Genomic DNA, 21984 nt, shown 5'->3' on the forward strand with positions numbered 1-21984 from the left:
AGAGCAGGCTTGAAACAAGCCTGGAGAGCAGGAGTCTAGGCTGGGGCTTGAAGGGAGGTCTGAGGAGCAGATCAAAGTGGCTGAGGCAGGCAGGCCATGAGCCACTGGGAGGATTTTTCCCTCAGCAGCAGAGAGAAAAGCCTTGGGGCTGGAGTGTCTGGGGCTTTCAGGCAAACAGAGCAAGCAGCTGCGGTGGGGGAAGGGAGTGTGTTTTTTTTTTCTCTGAGCGATGGTTTCCCTTCCTCGTGGTTATGCCTCCCCACCTTGGGGTGGTGACGTGATATTGACATCAAACAAGGATCACTCCGAATGTGGCTGTGCAGTTGGTGTCATCTCTGCTTTGGAAGGACAGTGGAAGTCCTACCCCCTGCTCTTATTGGAGAATCCCTTGGGATCCCCGCACCACCACCCCCCGCCCCATTTTTGAAATATTCTAGAAGGGGTAGGATTTCCTAATGTTCAGATGCATTGACCCTGAGTCCCCCAGGATTTTTGTGTCCCACCCAATGGCTAATCTGCTTTTCCTGGATTGTCGCGGTCCCGTGATCTCTCCCGGACAGTGGCCAGCGTCCTTCCGGAGAAGGCCTCTGAGCTGAGACCTCTTCGAGCGGCTCAGGTCGAGGATCCAGAACGAGAGCTCCGTACAGCGCCCCATTAGAGGCTAGGAGATGCCCACCCGTCCCAGGAGGCCGCTCGACAGATATCAGCTACTTCCGGACAAGCAATTGGCCTCGCCATGTTGATCTTTCTTGCATATTCAGTGACATTACTGCATATTCATGACCAAGGACGGCCCCAGTACTCCCCCTCTTCGGGAACCCACTTGGGAGGATCCGACCGGCCCCGCCTCCTTCATTACCGAATCTCAGAACAGACCATTTTCCAGCGTGGGGGGGTGATATTAATCAGAAACTTTGGCGGAAGATGAAACCACACGCCAAACTAGAATAAAAGCGGCCTATATTTACCCTCGAATCTTCAAACCTTAAACTTCAGGGCGGGAGGTAGTAGCGAGGGGAAGCGGCGGGATAAAAAAATTCCCTTCCCCTTCGTCATTTCAAAAGGTGACCCAGCCAGGGAGCCGGGGATGGAGGAACAACGACACGAGCGCGCGCCCCGTGCACGCCGGCGCAGTCGACCCCGTAGCGCAAGGGAGGGCGGGAAAGGAAGGGGCGGGGGAATGCCAGGGCGAATCTATAAAGGGCGTCATCCGGCCAGCTCGCTCCTCAGAAGCGCCGAGAGCGCGGCCGGGACGGTTGGAGAAGAAGGCGGCTCCCGGAAGGGGGAGAGACAAACTGCCGTAACCTCTGCCGTTCAGGAGCCCGGTTACTTATTTATTCGTTACCCTTTTTCTTCTTCCTCCCCCAGAACCTTTTCCTTTCCCTTCCTCTTTTTATTTTCTTTTTGGGAGACGAAAAATCTCCGGAAAGGCGGAGGAGAGCTCCTTTCGCCCCTTTTCGTTTCCCCGCCTCCTTTCCTCCCCCACCTTTTCCTCCTCCGGCTTTTTCCTCCCAACTCGGGGAGGTCCTTCCCGGCGGCCGCCCCGACAGGGTCTGAGCGCCTAGGTGCAGGCGGCGCAGGCTTTTTGTAGTGAGGTTTGCGCCTGCGCAGCGCGCCTGCCTCCGCGATGCATGGGGGTGGCCCCCCCTCCGGGGACAGCGCATGCCCGCTGCGCACCATCAAGAGAGTGCAGTTCGGAGTCCTCAGTCCGGATGAACTGGTAAGCGGCTCTGCCCTCTCACTCCTCCTCCCGCCCGCGTGGCGGGCGGGGCTTGACGGCCGCCGCGGAAACTTGGCGCTTTTCCCTGCCCAAAGGAGGACAGGCGGGGAGGATGGGTCAGCGGCGCCAAGGCAGTGCAGAGTCCAGCCTCGCGGCCAACGAGAATTAAATTTTCCTAGGGGGTCAGCAAGCTTAGCTCTGTGTCCGAGCTGGGGGCCGGGCCGCAGGAGGGGCTGGAGGGTGAGAAGGAGGGCGAGAAGGTTGATTGGCTCCACACCGCAGATACCGACGTTAAGAGATACCACACCAATCTTTTGGGTGAGAAGCCGAGCCCCAGATTTTTTTCCTTCCCCTCTACAGTTATTAACTGAGCACCTGCTACGTGATAGACGTGACAGACGGCGGGGATGCAGAGCTGAAAAAGACAAAGACCCTGCCTTCTAGAGCACTTTCTTTGGGAAGGGTCAGGGGAGACAGACAATAAACACGAATAAATGAATGAACAAGATAATTCAGTTAAGGGCAAGTGCCTTGCAGAAAGTGAAATGGTGTAATGCGATGGAGAGTGACCGAGGTGAGGCTGCTTTAGATGGGGTGGTGTCAGGGTATGGGAAGGCCTGTTTGAGGAGGTGACATTACTCGAATGATGAGAAGCAGCCAGTCTCCTAGACCATAGATTCTAGGTCAGTAGCTTTTCAGGCAGAGGAAAGAGCAAGTGCAAAGTGCCTGAACGAGGGAATAACTTGGTGTGCCTCGGGGGCTGAAAGGTGGCCAGGGTGGCTGGGGTGTAGTGGGTGAGAAAGAGAGTATTAAACCATTCTTGGAGAAGCATGAGGTGGGGCAGTCCAGGTGGGACATTATAAATCATGGTAAGGAATCTGGATTTCATTCTATTTTCAGTAGGAAGTCATTGGAGAATTATAAGCAGGAGAGTGATATCAAGTTTACATTTTAAAAAAATTACTGCTTTGATGGTCCTGTGAACAACTGACTGGGGAGGAGAACTGAGAATGGAAGCAGGAAAGATGAGGGAGGAGGGAGAGCTGTTGGCCCTTTGGACGCCTTTGTGGAGCAAACTGGAGGAAGCCAGTGGGCTGGAGAGAATGGAATTGAATGGCTCTGTTTGTGGATGGAGACAAGTTTGCTAGAGGAGGAGGCTCAGCTGTAGGAAAGTTGTGTCAGGAGTTAGAACCTCCCGAACTCAGACCACACCGAATAAATTCCAGATGGGGTTGAGGTTGAAATCTAAAAAACAAAACTGTAAAACACTTGAAAAATGCAGAAGGCTTTTGGGGGCTGATACCAGGGGCAGAAACCCTTAACCTTCTCTAACCCAAGTCTTGATTTTACTTCATAGCTGGTCAGTACCTGAAAGGATTAGTTTTTCTCTTGCTTGTTTCCTCAGTAGAATGTAAATTTCACGAGTGACTTTGTATTCACTTCTTTCTCCAGCATCTCAAATAGTGCCTGGCACATAATAGGCATGTACTAAAAGTTACTTGAATTAAATGAGTGAAGGAAATAATTGTACAGGTACATAAAGATACATGTGGAAGGATTTTTATTTCAACATTGTGTGAAATTATAAATCACCTAATTATTTATTAGTAAGGATTCTATTGAATAACTCAGGGTTTATTACAATAGAACAAGACCTTCCCAGTAGGTTAAACCCCCTGATCCCCTGTGCCCAAACTGCTGAGGCACCGCAGCAAACTCACAGGGGCCCAGTGAGAGATTTTAAATTTTTAAGAGAAGCACGGAAGCACAGCTGCGTTTGCCTGATGCCCTGGGAACTACTAGGTTGGGCAGTTCCCTTTCAGCATTAGGTGGCGCCAGAGCCCTTTTGATGACGTCATATCTTTGTGAAGCTGGGTTTTTAGCAGTTGCTAAATACTGGGCAAAAATCAGTGTAAAGCAAGAGATAAGAGTGGTGCTGGGGTGTGGATAAGGCCAAGAAGAGTTAGAGAATACTTTATAAAGAGGTGACATTTGAACTGGGTCTTAAAAATGAATAGAAGTTTGCTGGAAAGGCGGGCAGGGGAAGAAAAGGAATTTTGAGGAATCTCTTGTGGCTGGAGCATAAATGTTGAGGACGGGGGACCTTGGGTGTCTAACCTGTTATCACGTGGGCAGTGAGAACCAGTGTTTGGATGAAGGATTGGGGGCTAAAGTAGTTTGTGTATAATTCAAAGTATAACTTATGGTAGAGGGTTAGTCCAGAACATTCCAGGACAGCCCCTGGTCCAGTTTCAGTGCCCAGAAGCAGAGGGAGTCCTTAGAAGGTGGCTGGCTTGGTGAGCATGGACTTGGAGCAGAGGGGAGTGAAATGCTTTGAGTGTTGTTCTCCTTAGGCCTCTCTAGTGACTCTTCTGGCTGCCAGATTCAGGTCTGCGCCTGCTCTTGTGTGTTTCATTCAAGGTGAGCAAACCCCCTCTTTGTGCTTCTCATCAGACACGATGCAGCTGATGGGGTTCCAGCTTTGTGAATTTAGTCACCACAGGCCTGTCTCCCTGAGATTTCATCAGGTCATCTTGATGAGCGTGGTGGAAGTTCGTAACCTCTTAGCCTTGCACCTGTAGACCATTTTGGTTTCTACCCAGCAGTGACTAATTAGATCCATTATGAGACGATTATTGGTTCGACTGTAAGGGAACAACCTTCTATCTCTTTTCAAGTTCTTTTTTTTTCTTTTTATCGAGGTCTTCGAGGGCACTTCCCTGCAGTGGAGGGTCCTAAGGCAGTTTAGTTCAGTTTAACAAACAATTATTGAGAGCCATCGGGTCCAGGGTGATAGGGGAATGCTACCTGCCTGAGAGATGCTTATAATCTATGGGGAAGACAAACCCCAGTGGGTCATTTCATTGCATTATGAGATTTGCAGTGATGGAGGGATTATGGAAGCACAGAGTGGGGCTCACCAGTCTGGCTCGTGAGGCTGTGGAAAGGCTTCTTGGAAGAAGCAGTGCCTGAGCTGAGTCTTCAGATAGCAGTTTGTCTTGTGGGGAGGGCATCCCAAGCAGAGATACAAAGACCCCAAGTAGTGGAGCACATATGCTGGGTAATAGGGGGGCTGCTGGGGAGTCAGCTACTGATGTGGAGGAAGAAAGGAAGGTGGAAACGTCATAAAACTCTTTGTAAGCCATCCTGCTGAATTTGGATATCATTCTGAGAACAAGAGGGTATGAAGATTAGATTTCCAAATTAGAAAGAGCACCCTGATCATAGTATGGCTGGGTAGGAGAGAAGGGCTGGTGACCCACGGAACGCTTGGATACATACTACAAAGGACAGGCCTGAGCTAGGGCAGTGGGCGTAGGGATGGAGAAAAGGGGCAAGATTTAAGAACTGTTTGTTCAGGAGGTAAAATAACCTGTACATGGGCTTCCCTGGTGGTGCAGTGGTTGGGAGTCCGCCTGCCGATGCAGGGGACGCGGGCTCGTGCCCCGGTCCAGGAGGATCCCACATGCCGCGGAGCGGCTGGGCCCGTGAGCCATGGCCGCTGAGCCTGCGCGTCCGGAGCCTGTGCTCTGCAACGGGAGAGGCCACGACAGGCCCGCGTACTGCAAAAAATAACCTGTATTTGGTGAATGATTGGATAATAACAGCTGTCATATATTGAACACCTATTCCATCTTGGGTTTCAGCAGGTTAATTAAATCCTTAATGGTTATATAGATGATAAGTGTTAGAACTAGAATTGCAAATTAGAGGTCTCTGACTCCAGGCCATGCTTGTTCCACTGCTTTATGACTGTGGGTAAGGAAGGGTAAGTGTTGGTTTCTGACTTGAGTTCCACTACCTTAGATGGGGACTAAAGGAAAAGGAGAGATTTTTGTGGAGAAGGGAGTTTGCTTTTAGACATGTTGGATTTGATTTATCAGGGGGATATCTACAGGGGGTTCAGTAGGTGGTTTAGTATGTTAATCCGAAGTCCAGAAGAAAGGTGAGGCCTGGAGGGTAGAGATTTGTTGTGAGTAAATAGTGAGAATCATGGCATAGCATTTGGGTGTGATGAGAAGTGTGGATGCGCTAAAACCTTGGGGGAGTGGCAGTGTTTAAGGAGCAGACCAAGGCACCCCTTCCCCTTTGGAGCCGTAAGTTTGTTTTCTCTGTCTGTGAGTCTGTTTCTGTTTTGTAAATAAGTTCATTTGTATCATGTTTTAGATTCCACATGTAAGTGATGTCATATGATACTTGTCTTTGACTTCACTTAGTATCATAATCCCTAGGTTCATCCATGTTGCTGCAAATGGCATTATTTCACTCTATTTTGTGGCTGAGTGGTATTCTGTTGTATATATGTACCACATCTCCTTTATCCATTCATCTGTCAATGGGCATTTAGGTTGCTTCCACGTCCTGGCTATTGTAAATAGTGCTGCTTCAAATCCTGGAGTTGAAGTAATTGTTTCTGCTGCAGTATAGTAGAATGGGATGAGCATGTGTTTGGGATCGCAGCGGGGTGGGTTTGACGTCTGCAGGCTCCTTGAGATTGAGGCCTTGGGCAGTCACTTTACACAGCCTCAGGTTTCTCATGTCTAAGAGACAGGAATTCACCCCTAGACGGTTAGTGGTTAGGGTAAGAGGAACAGGTACGTTTGGTACCTGGCATGAAGTTGACACTCAGATAGAAGCTTTTATTAAATTCTTCTAAGGTCTTCTCTCTGGAAGTTTAGCGAACCAAAGCTTAACTAATTTTAAAGTTCTTGGTTTTCAGTGTTTGAAAAGATGCCAAAGGTTTCCTTGAACAGCCTTTAGCTCAGAGCAGAAATCTCTTCTCCAAGTTGTACCTACTTCTGAGCCCGTCCTTCCCTCCCTTTCCTCCACTGAATTGGTCCCACTGAGTCCTGGCTCCACCTTGCCCAGGATTCCGGCCCTTGGCTCTGCCTCCATCTCTTGAGGCTCCAGGGTTCACTTCTGCTCCAGATAATTTTCAACAACCTCTGCTCTAGCGCCCCCCTCTCCTGTTCTGTCCTAAAATATCTGAACATGGAAGGGTTCAGGTTGACCCAGGCCCTTGAGAAGGAGGAGGTGACAAGGATGGGGGCAAAGAGTGCCTAACTTTAGGAGCATGTCTTGGGCAGAGCACTTGGGCTATCATGATGAGGGTGCCTTACAGGGAGGTTCTGGCCTTGATTTCAGCTTTGGGAAAGAAACAAGGCATTGAATTTTTCCCTCTTGAAACAACTTTTATTTCTTTTGCTGTTAAATTCTGTAGATGACAGTGACCTAGAATTCAACCCAGTAGGATATCCAGGGTTCAAGTCCTAGAGGTAGGTGACGTGTACGGAGCCCAGAGTTGACCACACACTAGTCTGAACACCCCCTCCCGCTCAGACAGTGACTGGAACGAGCTTTTGACTTGCGATACTTGACTTTGGCATTTCCACAGTCAGATATCACACACGCTGACCCCCATTTCCCTCGCTTCAGGCTAAACCTGCTTAGTTCTTCTGTAAGTAGTTTGGGGTTTTTAAAGGCCTTAGTACAGAGCTCCTCAGCCACGAAGTCTGGAAACTAGGAATTCTATTTAGTTGTTATTGGCCTTTCTTTGCTGCAGAAACGAATGTCTGTGACAGAGGGCGGCATCAAATACCCAGAGACCACCGAGGGAGGCCGCCCCAAGCTTGGGGGGCTGATGGATCCGAGGCAGGGGGTGATTGAGAGGACTGGCCGCTGCCAAACCTGTGCAGGTGAGCGCTGGGGGCCGGCACAGGACCCTAGAGGGAGGGAGAGGCTTGTCCTTACAGAAAGCCAGGACTGGGAGTGGACACCTGCAAACCTGGTCTCTGAGGTGAGTGCTGGGAGGAAAGTGTTGTATGTGTGTTCCCACAGGAAACATGACAGAGTGTCCTGGCCACTTTGGCCACATTGAGCTGGCCAAACCTGTGTTCCATGTCGGCTTCCTGGTCAAGACAATGAAAGTTTTGCGCTGCGTCTGCTTCTTCTGCTCCAAATTGCTTGTGGACTCTGTGAGTGGGAGATGGGCTCTGGCTTGGGGAAGGGGTTGCTGGGGGGTGGGCAGGGGAGCAGCCCCAACTGACCCCTCTCTGCTCTGTCCACAGAACAACCCAAAGATCAAGGACATTTTGGCTAAGTCCAAGGGGCAGCCCAAGAAGCGGCTCACACACGTCTATGACCTCTGCAAGGGCAAAAACATCTGCGAGGGCGGGGAGGAGATGGACAACAAGTTCGGTGTGGAGCAGCCTGAGGGCGATGAGGATTTGACCAAAGAAAAGGTAGCCGGGGCTGCCCAGACTCTTGGGAGGGGATGAGGGCTGGTCCCAGAGGCCCGGAGGGAAGAAGATGGGGAGGCAGTGGAAGCAGCAGGAGCCCGAAGGTCACAGAAGAGCGGGAGGGGCGGCCCGGCCAGGTGTTGGGGGAGAAGGCCCGGCCTCTGCGCTCTGATGGCCCCTCTGTCTCCTTGGAAGGGCCACGGCGGCTGTGGGCGGTACCAGCCCCGGATCCGGCGCTCCGGCCTGGAGCTGTACGCAGAGTGGAAGCACGTCAACGAGGACTCTCAGGAGAAGAAGATCCTGCTGAGTCCTGAGCGGGTGCACGAGATCTTCAAACGCATCTCAGATGAGGAGTGCTTCGTCCTGGGCATGGAGCCTCGCTACGCCCGGCCCGAGTGGATGATTGTCACTGTGCTGCCCGTGCCCCCGCTCTCCGTGCGGCCTGCTGTTGTGATGCAGGGCTCTGCCCGCAACCAGGTCAGCGCCTGCAGGGCCCTGCCGCTCAGCTAGGCCAGGTGTCCGCACGGAGGGAGGCCGGTGGCGGGGACGAAGGCATGCGAGGGTGACGGACAGGTCACCTGGGCCTGAAGGTACCCTGCCGCTTGCTGGCTATGTGAGCCCCTTAAGGAGGTTAGAGCTCACAAAGGTGCTTGTGGATCTGTGAACCGAGAGCCCAGAGCTGCTTCCCAGGGTGGTGTGAAGGGAGGGTGAGAGGCACCGCGTGCTGGCACATGCAGACTGAGCGCTCAGGGTTGGCTGGATTGTGATGCTTCTGACTTCCTGCCTCAGGATGACCTGACACACAAACTGGCCGACATCGTGAAGATCAACAATCAGCTTCGGCGCAACGAGCAGAACGGCGCGGCCGCGCATGTCATCGCTGAGGACGTGAAGCTCCTCCAGTTCCACGTGGCCACCATGGTGGACAACGAGCTGCCTGGCTTGCCTCGTGTGAGTGGACAGGCTCCCTGTGCCCTACGCCTGGAGGAAAGGGGAGGGTGCCCGGCTGGGGGCCGGTGCTGACTGCGGGGGTGCCCCCCACCCTGCGTTTCCTCACAGGCCATGCAGAAGTCTGGGCGTCCCCTCAAGTCCCTGAAGCAGCGGTTGAAGGGCAAGGAAGGCCGTGTGCGCGGGAACCTGATGGGCAAGCGGGTGGACTTCTCGGCCCGCACTGTCATCACCCCCGACCCCAACCTCTCCATTGACCAGGTTGGCGTGCCTCGCTCCATTGCCGCCAATATGACCTTTGCGGAGATCGTCACCCCCTTCAACATTGACAGGTGTGCTCAGTTCAGAAGCCCTGCCTGGAGGGGTCGGGGAGGGTGGGGGGAATGGGCTCGGAGCAAGAAGGAGAGAGTGTTGAACTTTATTATTATTATCATCATTATGTTTTTTTAACTTTATTTTTGGCTGTGTTGGGTCTTCGTTGCTGCATGCAGGCTTTCTCTAGTTGCGACGAGCGGGGGCTTCTCTTCATTGCGGCGCGCGGGCTTCTCATTGCAGTGGCTCCTCTTGTTGCGGGAGCACGGGCTCTGGGTGTGCGGGCTTTCTCTAGTTGCAGCATGCAGGCTCAGTAGTTGCGGTACGCGGGCCCTAGAGCACGTGGGCTTCAGTAGTTGTGGCACACGGGCTCTAGGGCACACGGGCTCAGTAGTTGTGGCGCACGGGCCTAGTTGCTTCACGGCATGTGGGATCTTCCCAGACCAGGGATCAAACCCATGTCCCCTGCATTGGCAGGCGGATTCTTAACCACTGTACCACCAGGGAAGTCCCAAGTGTCGAAGTTTAGAAGTTTGGGTTGTCACTTGGGGCTTTGGGGTGAGGGTGGCAACAAGGGATTTTTGGGAAGCATTTTGTTCATTGCATCCCTTTCCTTCCTAGACTTCAGGAACTAGTGCGCAGGGGGAACAGCCAGTACCCAGGGGCCAAGTACATCATCCGGGACAACGGTGATCGCATTGACCTGCGTTTCCACCCCAAACCCAGTGACCTTCACCTGCAGACTGGCTATAAGGCATGTGTAATAGGCCAGGGCCTCTCTTACCTGAGCAGGAAGCTTTTTGGACTGGGGGCCAGCTGGAGTGGGCCGTCTGAGGCTGTCCTGTTCATTAGAATCCAAGCTTAAGAGACTCCTGCTGTCCTAGGCAAGCCTGTAGCTGCCAGCCCCTGGCATTCAAGGTGGGGGTCACGTAAACCCACGGGCAGCAAGAGGGACACAGGGCAGAAAGAGATCCGGGGGGAACAGAGCAGAAGGCTTCACGTTCAGAGTCTCTCGCGGTCTTTCCCAGCTGAGTTCCCTGAGGTTTGGGGACTACGTCTTCGTTTTCTCTGATAGCCTGGAATCTAGCCCAGGGCCTGGCCCAAAGCTGGTGGTTGATAAGCGTTTCAAGTGAAATAACACCACAGTGTCGTCTGTTTCAAAGCATCTTAGGTCTCCTATCACTTCATTCTTAGCATACCTCCTTCACTGAGGTTTTTCCCACACCTCACCTCCTTAGGTGGAACGGCACATGTGCGATGGGGACATTGTTATCTTCAACCGGCAGCCAACTTTGCACAAAATGTCCATGATGGGACATCGGGTTCGCATCCTGCCCTGGTCTACTTTTCGCTTGAATCTTAGGTCAGTCCGTCGGCTGGGGCTGGGCTGGGCTGGGCTGCTCCCTGGGTCTCACTGCGGCATCTTTCCAACTCACTTTCCTCTTTGACTACAGTGTGACAACTCCATACAATGCCGATTTTGATGGGGATGAGATGAACTTGCACCTGCCACAGTCCCTGGAGACACGGGCTGAGATCCAGGAGCTCGCCATGGTGCCACGCATGATTGTCACCCCCCAGAGCAATCGCCCGGTTATGGGCATTGTGCAGGACACGCTGACCGCAGTGCGCAAATTCACCAAGAGGGATGTTTTCCTGGAGCGGGTGTGTGGTCCCTGGCTGGGGGAAACCTGGCCTGGGTGGGCAGGGGCCCAGCACAGCAAGGATGGGGGGAGGAGCAGTGACTTATGCCCTGACTTGCTCTGCACTGACCTGTATGTGAGACAGCAGAAGGAAAGGGAGTGAGCAAAGATCGAGGCCAAAAACGGTGTATGGCTTTAGCTCCCCATTTAATTCCTCAAAATGTCATGTAATTTTATGTATCACCTGGAAAGTAAAGGCGAAGAGAGAAATAAGACTTTGTTAAAGTTCTGTTTATTTCTTTTTTACTTTCTCTTTGTTTCCTAATTATTAAAAGTAATTTGTACTTACTGTTAAAAGAAAAAGCAATCCCAAAGTCTCACTATCACAGTTAAGTTTTTAGTAAAAGTTTGGAAAACACTTTTCTTGCCATCCCTTTGCCTTCAAAGTCTGGCTTTCCCCTTGGGGCAATGAGGCCTCCCCTGACATTCCCAAGAGGTGAGACCTCCAGTTCTGACTTCTTGTCTTTCTTGCTCTTTTTCTCCAGGGGGAGGTGATGAACCTCCTGATGTTCCTGTCCACGTGGGACGGCAAGGTCCCACAGCCAGCCATCCTGAAGCCCCGGCCCCTGTGGACAGGGAAGCAGATCTTCTCCCTCATCATACCCGGCCACATCAACTGTATCCGCACCCACAGCACCCATCCCGATGATGAGGATAGTGGTCCTTACAAGCACATCTCTCCTGGGGACACCAAGGTAGGACCTGGCTTCTGGTTGTGTGGGGAAGGGCTTTGGACATGGAAGCCACAGCAGGGGCTGTGAATGGTGCTCTCTGCAGGTGGTGGTGGAGAATGGGGAGCTGATCATGGGCATCCTGTGTAAGAAGTCTTTGGGCACATCAGCTGGCTCCCTGGTCCACATCTCTTACCTAGAGATGGGTCATGACATCACCCGCCTCTTCTACTCCAACATTCAGACTGTCATTAACAACTGGCTCCTCATTGAGGGTAAGCCTAGGGGCTCTACCACATCCTCTGTAAATCCTGTGTCCATCTCACTTCTTACTGCTCTTCTTCCATCCCTTTCTCTTCCCCTCCTTGGATTTGGTGTCCCTCCATCTACTCTCTTGGCTGTGATTCCATCCCATGTTTCTTGGGAGTCCAAAGGTGTTGCTGATGCTTCTCTTTATTTCTAGGTCATACCATTGGCATTGGGGACTCCATTGCTGATTCTAAGACTTACCAAGACATTCAGAACACTATTAAGAAGGCCAAGCAGGATGTAATAGAGGTAAAGGGAAGGCTGGGCAAAGACTGAATAAGAGGCTCTCAGTGGCTTTGAACTGAGTGAAGGGGACATTGGGATTGGAGAGACGGGGACCAGAAGACACTGACGTCTCCCTGAGAACGCAGCCTGCTCCTGTGCACCCAGGTCATTGAGAAGGCGCATAACAACGAGCTGGAGCCCACCCCGGGGAACACTTTGCGGCAGACCTTTGAGAACCAGGTGAACCGCATTCTCAACGATGCCCGAGACAAGACTGGCTCCTCTGCCCAGAAATCCCTGTCTGAATACAACAACTTTAAGTCAATGGTGGTGTCCGGGGCTAAAGGTTCCAAGATCAACATCTCCCAGGTGGGGAGCCTTGTCTTTCCAGAACTGGGGCCACACTGAAGGTGGGGAGGAGGAGGGAAGGGGTGTGCTGCTGGGGGGGTTGGGGGAAAAGTATGGGGAACACTTATTCTCAAGGCAGAGGGAGTTGGATGCACCACACCTTTTCTGTTCCCCAGGTCATTGCTGTCGTCGGGCAGCAGAACGTGGAGGGCAAGCGGATCCCGTTTGGGTTCAAGCACCGGACTCTGCCTCACTTCATCAAAGATGACTATGGGCCTGAGAGCCGTGGCTTCGTGGAGAACTCCTACCTGGCCGGCCTCACGCCCACCGAGTTCTTCTTCCATGCCATGGGGGGTCGTGAGGGGCTCATCGACACAGCTGTCAAGACTGCTGAGACTGGTGAGGACTTTGGATCCAGGGCCCTTCCACGGGCTGGTCCCAGAGAGGACCGCAGGCAGAGAAGCCCCTGGGGAGTTTGAGCGGGGTTCTCAGGCTAAAGTCTTCTATCCCCAGAGAAGTAATTTTGACCTTTGTGGAAAGAATAGAGACTAAAGATCAAGAGTTAGGCAAATACTCTTGTTCTGGTTGCCATGCAGCATTCCATGATGCAGGGCTAGAGCCTCAGGGTCTCTGCTCCTGACCTGTCACATGGACGGTGTTTCCTAGGGGTCTCTACTGGACCCTGGGTCCGTCTGGTGGTGGGCATGGCTTTCATTGAGAGGCCTTGGGGATGAGAGGCTACTAGCTGGCTCTCCTGAGGACCAGAGTGGCCAGCAGGTCTTGTCCTGAGACAGGGAGGCTCCTCTTCTTGCTCTGGGTCCCTCAGTTGATTCCCTGCCCCTCAGGATACATCCAGCGGCGGCTGATCAAATCCATGGAGTCGGTGATGGTGAAGTATGACGCCACCGTGCGAAACTCCATCAATCAGGTGGTACAGCTGCGCTATGGTGAAGACGGCCTGGCGGGCGAGAGCGTTGAGTTCCAGAACCTGGCTACCCTCAAGCCTTCCAACAAGGCTTTCGAGAAGAAGTGAGAAGGCGGCAGGCGGGTGGTTCTTGCCCCTGGGCTCAGGGCCAGAGTGGTAGGGGTTCTCCTCCCCCCGCACAGTGAGATCATCTGGACCGTGTCCTGCAGTGGACCTTATACCGCCCCTTCCCCACCCATCTGGCAGCAGCTGCAAGATGGGAGAGGACGGATGGAGACCAGATTTGAGACCCGCCCCCACTTTGTACAGAGGGGTGAGCGTAAGCTCAGGTGCCATTGCACATCCTTGGGTCTAGATCTTTTGTTTCCCCACCCAGGATTATTCACAGCCCTGTTCCTGTGGGCTGCAGACCTCAGGAGCCTCACACTGTTCCTTGATCAGGACCCTCCTGCCCCTTGACTCCACCCCTGTCACCTGCAGGTTCCGCTTTGATTATACCAATGAGAGGGCCCTGCGGCGCACCCTGCAGGAGGATGTGGTGAAGGACGTGCTGAGCAATGCACACATTCAGAACGAGCTGGAGCGAGAATTTGAGCGGATGCGTGAGGACAGGGAGGTGCTCAGGGTCATCTTCCCAACTGGTGACAGCAAGGTGTGTGTGGGTGGGAAGGGCTGGGCTGGAGAAGTGCTGGCCCTGCATGGCTGGCCCTGACTTGGGGTCCTGCCTCCGTCCCTCCTGCCTCAGGTTGTCCTCCCCTGTAACCTGCTGCGCATGATCTGGAACGCTCAGAAGATCTTCCACATCAACCCTCGCCTTCCCTCTGACCTGCACCCCATCAAGGTGGTAGAGGGTGAGTACCTGCTTCAGGACCACCAGGCCAGGCAGGCTCTGCTAGCAGCGTCCTGGTCTACAACCTCTTCATCCCTCGTTTGGCCCTTAGGTGTCAAGGAGCTGAGCAAGAAGCTGGTGATTGTGAATGGGGACGACCCACTGAGCCGGCAGGCCCAGGAGAACGCCACCCTGCTCTTCAACATCCACCTGCGGTCCACGCTGTGCTCCCGCCGCATGGCCGAGGAGTTTCGGCTCAGCGGAGAGGCCTTCGACTGGCTGCTCGGAGAGATCGAGTCCAAGTTCAACCAAGCCATTGTGAGTGTTGTACTCCTCACCCCAGCCTTGGTCCTCTGCTCTGATCTATTGATTTCTCTGGGCTCTGAGAACAGCCCACCTCTGCCCATAACTGCATAATAATAGATCTCATTCATTGAGACACTGCTGTGAACCAAGTCCTGTCTTGGAGGCTTTATACCTTTATTCCTTAGCAGTCCTAAGAAGACCCTAGTAGGGGGGAGGGGCTGTTAGTCCCATGTTGCAGAGACAAAAAGTGAACCTTGAAGAGGCAAACACATGAAAAGATGCTCAGTATCAGTAGCCGTCAGGGGAATGTAGTTCAAAACCACGATGAGATACCACTTCATGCTCCCTAGGGTGACTAGAAAAAAAACAAGTGTTGGCGAGGACGTAGAGAAATTGGAGCTCTCATACACTGCTGCTGGGAATGTTGCAACTGCTTTGGAGAACAGTCTGGCCGTTTCTCAAAAGTTTAAACATAGAGTTACCAAATGACCCAGCAATTTCACTCCTAGGAATATGCCCAAGAGAATTGGAAGCACACGTCCACACAAAAACCCATACACAGATGTTCGGAGCAGTATTTTTCATAATAGCCAAGCAGTGGAAACAACCGAAATGTTCATCCGTTGATGAAGGATGAACAAGATAAGGGAATATTATGCTGTGGTAAAAAGTAATGAGCTGTCAAACCATAAAAAGACAGTGATCAACTTTAAATAGTATTACTAAGTAAAGAAGCCAGTCTGAAAAGGCTACATACTGTATGATTCCAATTAAAAGATTAAATTTTGGGGACTTCCATGGCGGTCCAGTGGTTAAGACTTCGCACTTCACTGCAGGGGGTGTGGGTTCGATCCCTGGTCAGGAGCTAAGATCCTACATGCCTTGTGGCCAGAAACCAAAATGTAAAACAAAAGCAATATTGTAACAAATTCAAAAAAGACTTTAAAAATGGTCCATGTCAAAAAAAAATCTTTAAAAAAAAAAAAAGATTAAATTTTATGGTATGTGATTATATCTCAATTAAAATAATGCATTGCGGGGGACTTCGCTGGTGGCTCAGTTGTTAAGAATCCGGCTGCCAACGCAGGGGTCACGGGTGCGAGCTCTGGTGCAGGAAGATCCCACATGGCACAGAGCAACTGAGCCCGTGCGCCACAACTACTGAAGCCCGCGCACCTAGAGCCCGTGCTCCGCAACGAGAGAAGCCACCGCAGTGAGAAGCCCGCGCACCGCAACAAAGAGTTGCCCCCGCTCACTGTAACTAGAGAAAGCCCACGTGCAGCAACAAAGACCCGACACAGCCAAAAATAAATAATTTTTAAAAATTTATTTAAAAAAAATGCATTGGGGAGCTTCCCACTTAGAAGACTATCAGCAAATGAATATTTGCCCTGTGACTCTAGCACACAGCACTTTTAGAAATGTGGGGTTTAGATGACATAGTCCCTATTCCTGGGTGTGCAGCACATCTGGCGCTGAATGGCGGGTGTAGATTGAAATGCCGTCTGAGGAAGGGGATGATCAAATAAGACTGATTTGTTTAAATCTCTGCCTTTTCTAAACACCTCTGCCCAGCCCTGACATGTCTCACTCTCACTCACCAGTGGGGAGGGATTTGCTCTTCTGAGGCCAGCTCTTCTTACTCCCCAGGCCCATCCTGGGGAAATGGTGGGAGCTCTGGCTGCACAGTCCCTTGGAGAACCTGCCACCCAGATGACTCTGAACACCTTCCACTATGCTGGTGTGTCCGCCAAGAATGTGACACTGGGTGTGCCCCGACTTAAGGAGCTCATCAACATTTCCAAGAAGCCAAAGACCCCCTCACTTACTGTCTTCCTGCTGGGCCAGTCTGCTCGAGATGCTGAGAGAGCCAAGGTGCGGCTTAGGGTAACGGGCTTCCTGGCAGGAGGAGGAGGGGACTCCTTCCCTTAAGTAAAGGGTTTGGCAGTCCCTCTGCAGGTGGCTTTGAAGAGGCCTTTGGAGCCACCCAAATGCCTGTCACGAATCCCTTTTTTTCCCCAGGATATTCTGTGCCGCCTGGAACATACAACGCTGAGGAAGGTGACTGCCAACACGGCCATCTACTATGACCCCAACCCCCAGAGCACGGTGGTGGCAGAGGATCAGGAGTGGGTGAATGTCTACTATGAGATGCCTGACTTTGATGTGGCCCGAATCTCCCCCTGGCTTTTGCGGGTGGAGCTGGACCGGAAGCACATGACTGATCGGAAGCTGACCATGGAGCAGATTGCCGAGAAGATCAATGCTGGTGAGGCTGGGGGTCCTGCCTAGGCCCCTGCCCGCCCTGTCCTGTCCCTGTGCTCGTCCCAGACAAGGCGCCCACACCCACCACCTTCCACTCACTGGTTCTGCTCCTCCAGGACACCCCTTCTCCACGTCCCATCTGCACTGCTTTTTCCTTCTCGTTGTTTCCCCTCCCTCTTTCTAGAAAGGCTCTGTGGGAAGGAGGGGAAAGCCAAAAGAGAGCCCATATGGGGAGAGCTGCGGACGAGCCGTGAGCAGAAGCAGTCCTGCAGCTGCAGTTCTCATTTTCCCAGGTTTCGGTGATGACTTGAATTGCATCTTTAACGATGATAATGCAGAGAAGCTGGTGCTCCGTATCCGCATCATGAACAGTGATGAAAACAAGATGCAAGAGGTAAACGGGACCCAAGCAGAAATTTATACGTCAGACATAAAAAGCCGATATATCTGGTTCCTGACCAAAGACATTAAAATGAAAGCAGCATTGAGTGCCAGTCACACCACCTAAAGTAGAGATGGGGGGAGGGTGGGTAGCAACGATCTGTAAGAAACGTGAACAGCAGCCATATAGATAAAACAGGCGGTGTTGGGGAATTCTCTGGCCGTCCACTGGTTAGGATTCCGCGCTTTCACTGCCTAAGGTGTAGGTTCAATCCCTGGTCGCGGAACTAAGATCCAGCAAGCTGCGGGGTGCGGCCAAAAAAAAGCCCCAAAACAGAGGGTGTTGATTTGGTGGTGTCCCCATAGCCCGGTCACTTGGCTCTCTCCTCCCTGCGGCTCCTGTGTGAGGGCAGGTCGGACAGTAGGAATTGCTGTGTCCTAGGGAAAGTGGTGTGACAGCGGGTGAAACAAGACCCAGGAACATGTTTGACCAGTGATTTCACTCCTGGGCACGGCTCCTAAAAAATTGTTCAGCAGATGTGGATACCTTAATAATACAAACTCAGAACTTACTATTGAACTGGGGGAGAGTAAATAAGAATGTGTGGATACGCGTCCATTAGACATCACACGTCAAGGCGTTAGTGGGCGGGCGAATGCTCGGTGAGTGCCAGGACGAGAGCAGAGGTGCTGTGCGCTTTGTTACAGCGCTTGGAGCACGCACAAGAGTGGGAATCGTGTTAAGGTGGTGGAGTGCAGTTGCCTTTTCTGAGGGTTTTTTTTAAAATACCATCGTAAAAACACGATAGAAAGTAACCTCACTGGAACTGAAGAGAGCAGGTCTGGGCCACACCTGGCTCTCCAGGTCAGGCTGTGGTTTGGGGTGAGGGCGGGGACAGACCTGAGAATCCTAGGAGGGCTGACTCACTCTTGTTGCAGGAAGAAGAGGTGGTGGACAAGATGGATGACGACGTCTTCCTGCGCTGCATCGAGTCCAACATGCTGACAGATATGACCCTGCAGGGCATCGAGCAGATCAGCAAGGTCAGCCGTTCCGTCCCTGCAGCCCATCCAGCCCCTCTTCCCTCCCTCCCCATCCCCACCCGTCCAGCCTGAGCTCGCTCTGCCCCCACCGCAGGTGTACATGCACTTGCCGCAGACGGACAACAAGAAGAAGATCATCATCACAGAGGACGGGGAGTTCAAGGCCTTGCAGGAGTGGATCCTGGAGACGGATGGCGTGAGCCTCATGCGGGTGCTGAGCGAGAAGGACGTGGACCCTGTGCGCACCACGTCCAACGACATCGTGGAGATCTTCACGGTGAGCCCCTCAGAGCCTTCTTCCCTGGTCCCTCTGGCTCAAGGCCCCCTCTGTAGGTCTCAGGCAGTGGTTGGGGTCCGTGCTCTCCCCTCAAGAGAGGGGTTGGTCAGGTGGTTTTATGCCTGAATCCACTTTTGCGTCTGGGCTTCACTGACTCCTGACTGTCCCTCTGTGGATCTGGGTGGTGGTGGCAGCAGGAGGAGAGCAGTTACTCGGTCTTGACCCTTCCCCACCCTTGACCCCCCACCCACACCCCTGCAATCCCCATGCCAGGTGCTGGGCATAGAAGCCGTGCGGAAGGCCCTGGAGCGGGAGCTGTACCACGTCATCTCCTTCGATGGTTCCTACGTCAATTACCGGCACTTGGCTCTCCTGTGTGATACCATGACCTGTCGTGGCCACTTGATGGCCATCACCCGACACGGAGTCAACCGCCAGGATACCGGACCTCTCATGAAGTGCTCCTTTGAGGAAACGGTAATGGCAGAAGTTCTGAGCGGGTGGAAGGAGAGAGAGCAGGGAGGAGGGATTGCTGTGGGAAGAGGGCATCCTCCACTGTCTGTGATGGGCCTCGGTGCGGTTCCATGGCTGGGTGGGTGGCTGTAACAGTGGTGGGACATAGGGGGGCGGGGTCTGACGGCACGCCCCCTCTTCCGAGGTTTAGGTGGATGTGCTTATGGAAGCAGCTGCACATGGAGAGAGCGACCCCATGAAGGGGGTGTCTGAGAACATCATGCTGGGCCAGCTGGCTCCAGCCGGCACTGGCTGTTTTGACCTCCTGCTCGATGCAGAGAAGTGCAAGTATGGCATGGAGATCCCCACCAACATCCCCGGCTTGGGGGCTGCCGGACGTGAGTACGAGGGGCTACGAGCAGGAGGTGGGGCGGTGGGGAGGCTGCACGTGGGCGCGGCGGCCAGTCCCGGGGCTGTTCGTTGTGGGTCACTGTGCGCCTCTCTGCAGCCACCGGCATGTTCTTCGGCTCGGCCCCCAGTCCCATGGGAGGAATTTCTCCAGCCATGACACCCTGGAACCAGGGCGCAACCCCAGCCTACGGTGCCTGGTCCCCCAGTGTTGGTGAGTAGCCAGCCGGGAAGACAGCCCTCTGCGTGGTTCAGAGGGCGGGTGGGCTGGGCTCACGAGGGGTCCCCATGTGGAGATGCTGGGGGCTCTGGGAGTGTGTTGGGCTCCAGCTCTGGTTTTAACTAACGTTTCTCTCATTTCGCAGGGAGCGGGATGACCCCGGGGGCAGCAGGCTTCTCTCCCAGTGCTGCTTCAGATGCCAGTGGCTTCAGCCCTGGTTACTCCCCGGCCTGGTCTCCCACGCCGGGTTCCCCGGGCTCCCCTGGCCCCTCAAGCCCGTATATTCCCTCACCAGGTGAGTTGTCCTTGTCTGTCAAGGCCAAGTTCATTTCCTCCTTGATCTTCCTTCTGGGTGAGTCTCTCCATCGCTTAATGCCTTTCTGCTTCCCTCCCACAGGGGGTGCCATGTCTCCCAGCTACTCCCCGACGTCGCCTGCCTACGAGCCCCGCTCCCCTGGGGGCTACACGCCCCAGAGTCCCTCTTACTCCCCCACTTCACCCTCCTACTCCCCTACGTCTCCATCCTATTCTCCAACCAGCCCCAACTACAGCCCCACGTCGCCCAGCTACTCCCCGACCTCGCCCAGCTACTCCCCGACCTCGCCCAGCTACTCCCCGACCTCACCCAGCTACTCCCCGACCTCACCCAGCTACTCCCCGACCTCACCCAGCTACTCGCCCACTTCCCCAAGCTACTCGCCCACATCACCCAGCTACTCGCCAACCTCTCCCAGCTATTCGCCCACCTCTCCCAGTTACTCGCCAACTTCACCCAGCTACTCGCCCACCTCACCTAGCTACTCTCCGACATCTCCAAGCTATTCGCCGACGTCACCAAGCTACTCACCAACTTCCCCAAGTTACTCGCCCACCAGCCCTAACTATTCTCCAACCAGTCCCAATTACACCCCGACGTCACCCAGCTATAGCCCAACATCCCCCAGCTACTCACCTACTAGTCCCAACTACACACCAACGAGCCCCAACTACAGCCCAACCTCTCCAAGCTACTCTCCGACCTCACCCAGCTACTCCCCGACCTCACCAAGCTACTCCCCTTCGAGTCCACGATACACACCACAGTCTCCCACCTATACCCCGAGCTCACCCAGCTACAGCCCCAGCTCGCCCAGCTACAGCCCGACTTCACCGAAGTACACCCCAACCAGTCCTTCCTACAGCCCCAGCTCACCGGAGTACACCCCGACCTCTCCCAAGTACTCACCTACCAGCCCGAAATATTCGCCCACCTCCCCCAAGTACTCTCCGACCAGCCCCACCTACTCGCCCACCACTCCAAAATACTCGCCGACGTCTCCTACTTACTCACCAACCTCTCCGGTCTACACCCCAACCTCCCCCAAGTACTCACCCACCAGCCCCACCTACTCGCCCACCTCCCCCAAGTACTCACCCACCAGCCCCACCTACTCGCCCACTTCCCCCAAAGGCTCGACCTACTCGCCCACCTCCCCTGGCTACTCGCCCACCAGCCCCACCTATAGCCTCACCAGCCCAGCCATCAGTCCCGATGACAGTGATGAGGAGAACTGAGGGCGCGCAGTGCGCAGTGGCAGCCGGCTAGGGGAAGAGCGGCTTCAGGGTGTTGTGCAGTCCCCCCTCCCCTGGGGGGCGCGGGCCCCGGTCCAGCTCCCTTGTACGTAGCTCCTTGTGACAAAGTTCCCTGTTGAGGTTCTGGTCCCATTTCTGCCGGGGCTTTTGTCTTGTTCTCCACTTGTGCCGTCTCAGAACCCACTCACCTGCAGTGGTGTTCTTCTCGCCCTACCTACCCGAGGCCTGTCCCCAAATCCAGGATCCTCCTTGCCTATGGCTTGATTCGGGAGGTAAAGGGTATTTTAATTTTTGGGGGGTAGTTCCTGCTCTGGGTCGTCACATCTGATTCTCCGGAAGAACAAAGTGAAAGCTGCCTTTTGTTTGTTACTTTTTGAATTTGAAATAAAGTTTACTAATTTTGACCAGAAGTGTGGTTGTTGAGTGCTTTATTAGGAGGCAAGAATACCCAGGCCCCTACTCCCTGCCTGGGCTGCTGTTCCATTTGTCATGTTTTAGCTGATCCCTGCTACTGGGGCAGGGGCAGGGGCAGGAAAACGAGCACAGACAGTACATTCACGGAACAAACGCCTACTTCGTGCCAGGCTTTGCTCTGTCCCGGCTTTGTGGTTGAACAGATAGATACAGACCTTGTCCTGCACTAAAGCAATATTGACATAACATCTTTTTTAACCAATTTTACTGATTATCATAATATGTAATTTAGAAAGGTACAGAAAGGTACAGTACAGAAGCAGAAAAATTATTGCCCTTAACACCACCACCAGGAGGCATGTTTTCTTTGGGTATTTTTCCTACCTGTTTCTCAGGTCACTTCTAATCAGTCTTT

The 21984-nt window shown here is 53.4% G+C and overlaps 1 protein-coding gene across 3 annotated transcripts; it reads left to right on the plus strand.

Annotated features, from left to right (window-relative positions):
* The first annotated feature begins 1485 nt into the window (after window positions 1–1485).
* On the plus strand, window positions 1486–21565 carry POLR2A (RNA polymerase II subunit A). 3 transcript variants are annotated; one of them, XM_030861597.2, is made up of 29 exons: window positions 1486–1720; window positions 7284–7416; window positions 7559–7695; window positions 7789–7962; window positions 8155–8436; window positions 8749–8910; window positions 9019–9239; window positions 9841–9973; window positions 10458–10582; window positions 10674–10884; window positions 11408–11617; window positions 11700–11868; window positions 12057–12151; window positions 12293–12496; window positions 12652–12874; window positions 13321–13504; window positions 13881–14052; window positions 14146–14251; window positions 14342–14547; window positions 16186–16410; window positions 16558–16804; window positions 17094–17194; window positions 18121–18225; window positions 18320–18502; window positions 18776–18979; window positions 19167–19353; window positions 19464–19577; window positions 19729–19878; window positions 19981–21565. In XM_030861597.2, exons 1-29 carry the CDS (start codon window positions 1628–1630, stop codon window positions 21135–21137), a joined length of 5913 nt encoding a protein of 1970 aa, XP_030717457.2. In that variant the 5' UTR covers window positions 1486–1627; the 3' UTR covers window positions 21138–21565. The 3 variants fall into 3 exon arrangements, with proteins under 3 accessions (XP_030717457.2, XP_060146622.1, XP_060146621.1); XM_060290639.1 differs by lacking the exon at window positions 1486–1720 and adding an exon at window positions 1818–2038; XM_060290638.1 differs by lacking the exon at window positions 1486–1720 and adding an exon at window positions 2172–2294.
* The last annotated feature ends 419 nt before the right edge of the window (window positions 21566–21984 follow it).

This window comes from Globicephala melas, chromosome 20, assembly GCF_963455315.2.
Source record: "Globicephala melas chromosome 20, mGloMel1.2, whole genome shotgun sequence".
In the NCBI taxonomy this organism is placed as follows: domain Eukaryota; kingdom Metazoa; phylum Chordata; class Mammalia; order Artiodactyla; family Delphinidae; genus Globicephala; species Globicephala melas.

Coding starts and splice junctions, on each gene's coding strand:
- POLR2A (XM_030861597.2), top strand. CDS start 1,628: ATGCATGGGGGTGGCCCCCCCTCCGGGGACAGCGCATGCCCGCTGCGC. Junction 18,226..18,319: donor GCATCGAGCAGATCAGCAAG/GTCAGCCGTTCC, acceptor CCCCCACCGCAG/GTGTACATGCACTTGCCGCA. Junction 19,354..19,463: donor CGGCTTGGGGGCTGCCGGAC/GTGAGTACGAGG, acceptor GCCTCTCTGCAG/CCACCGGCATGTTCTTCGGC.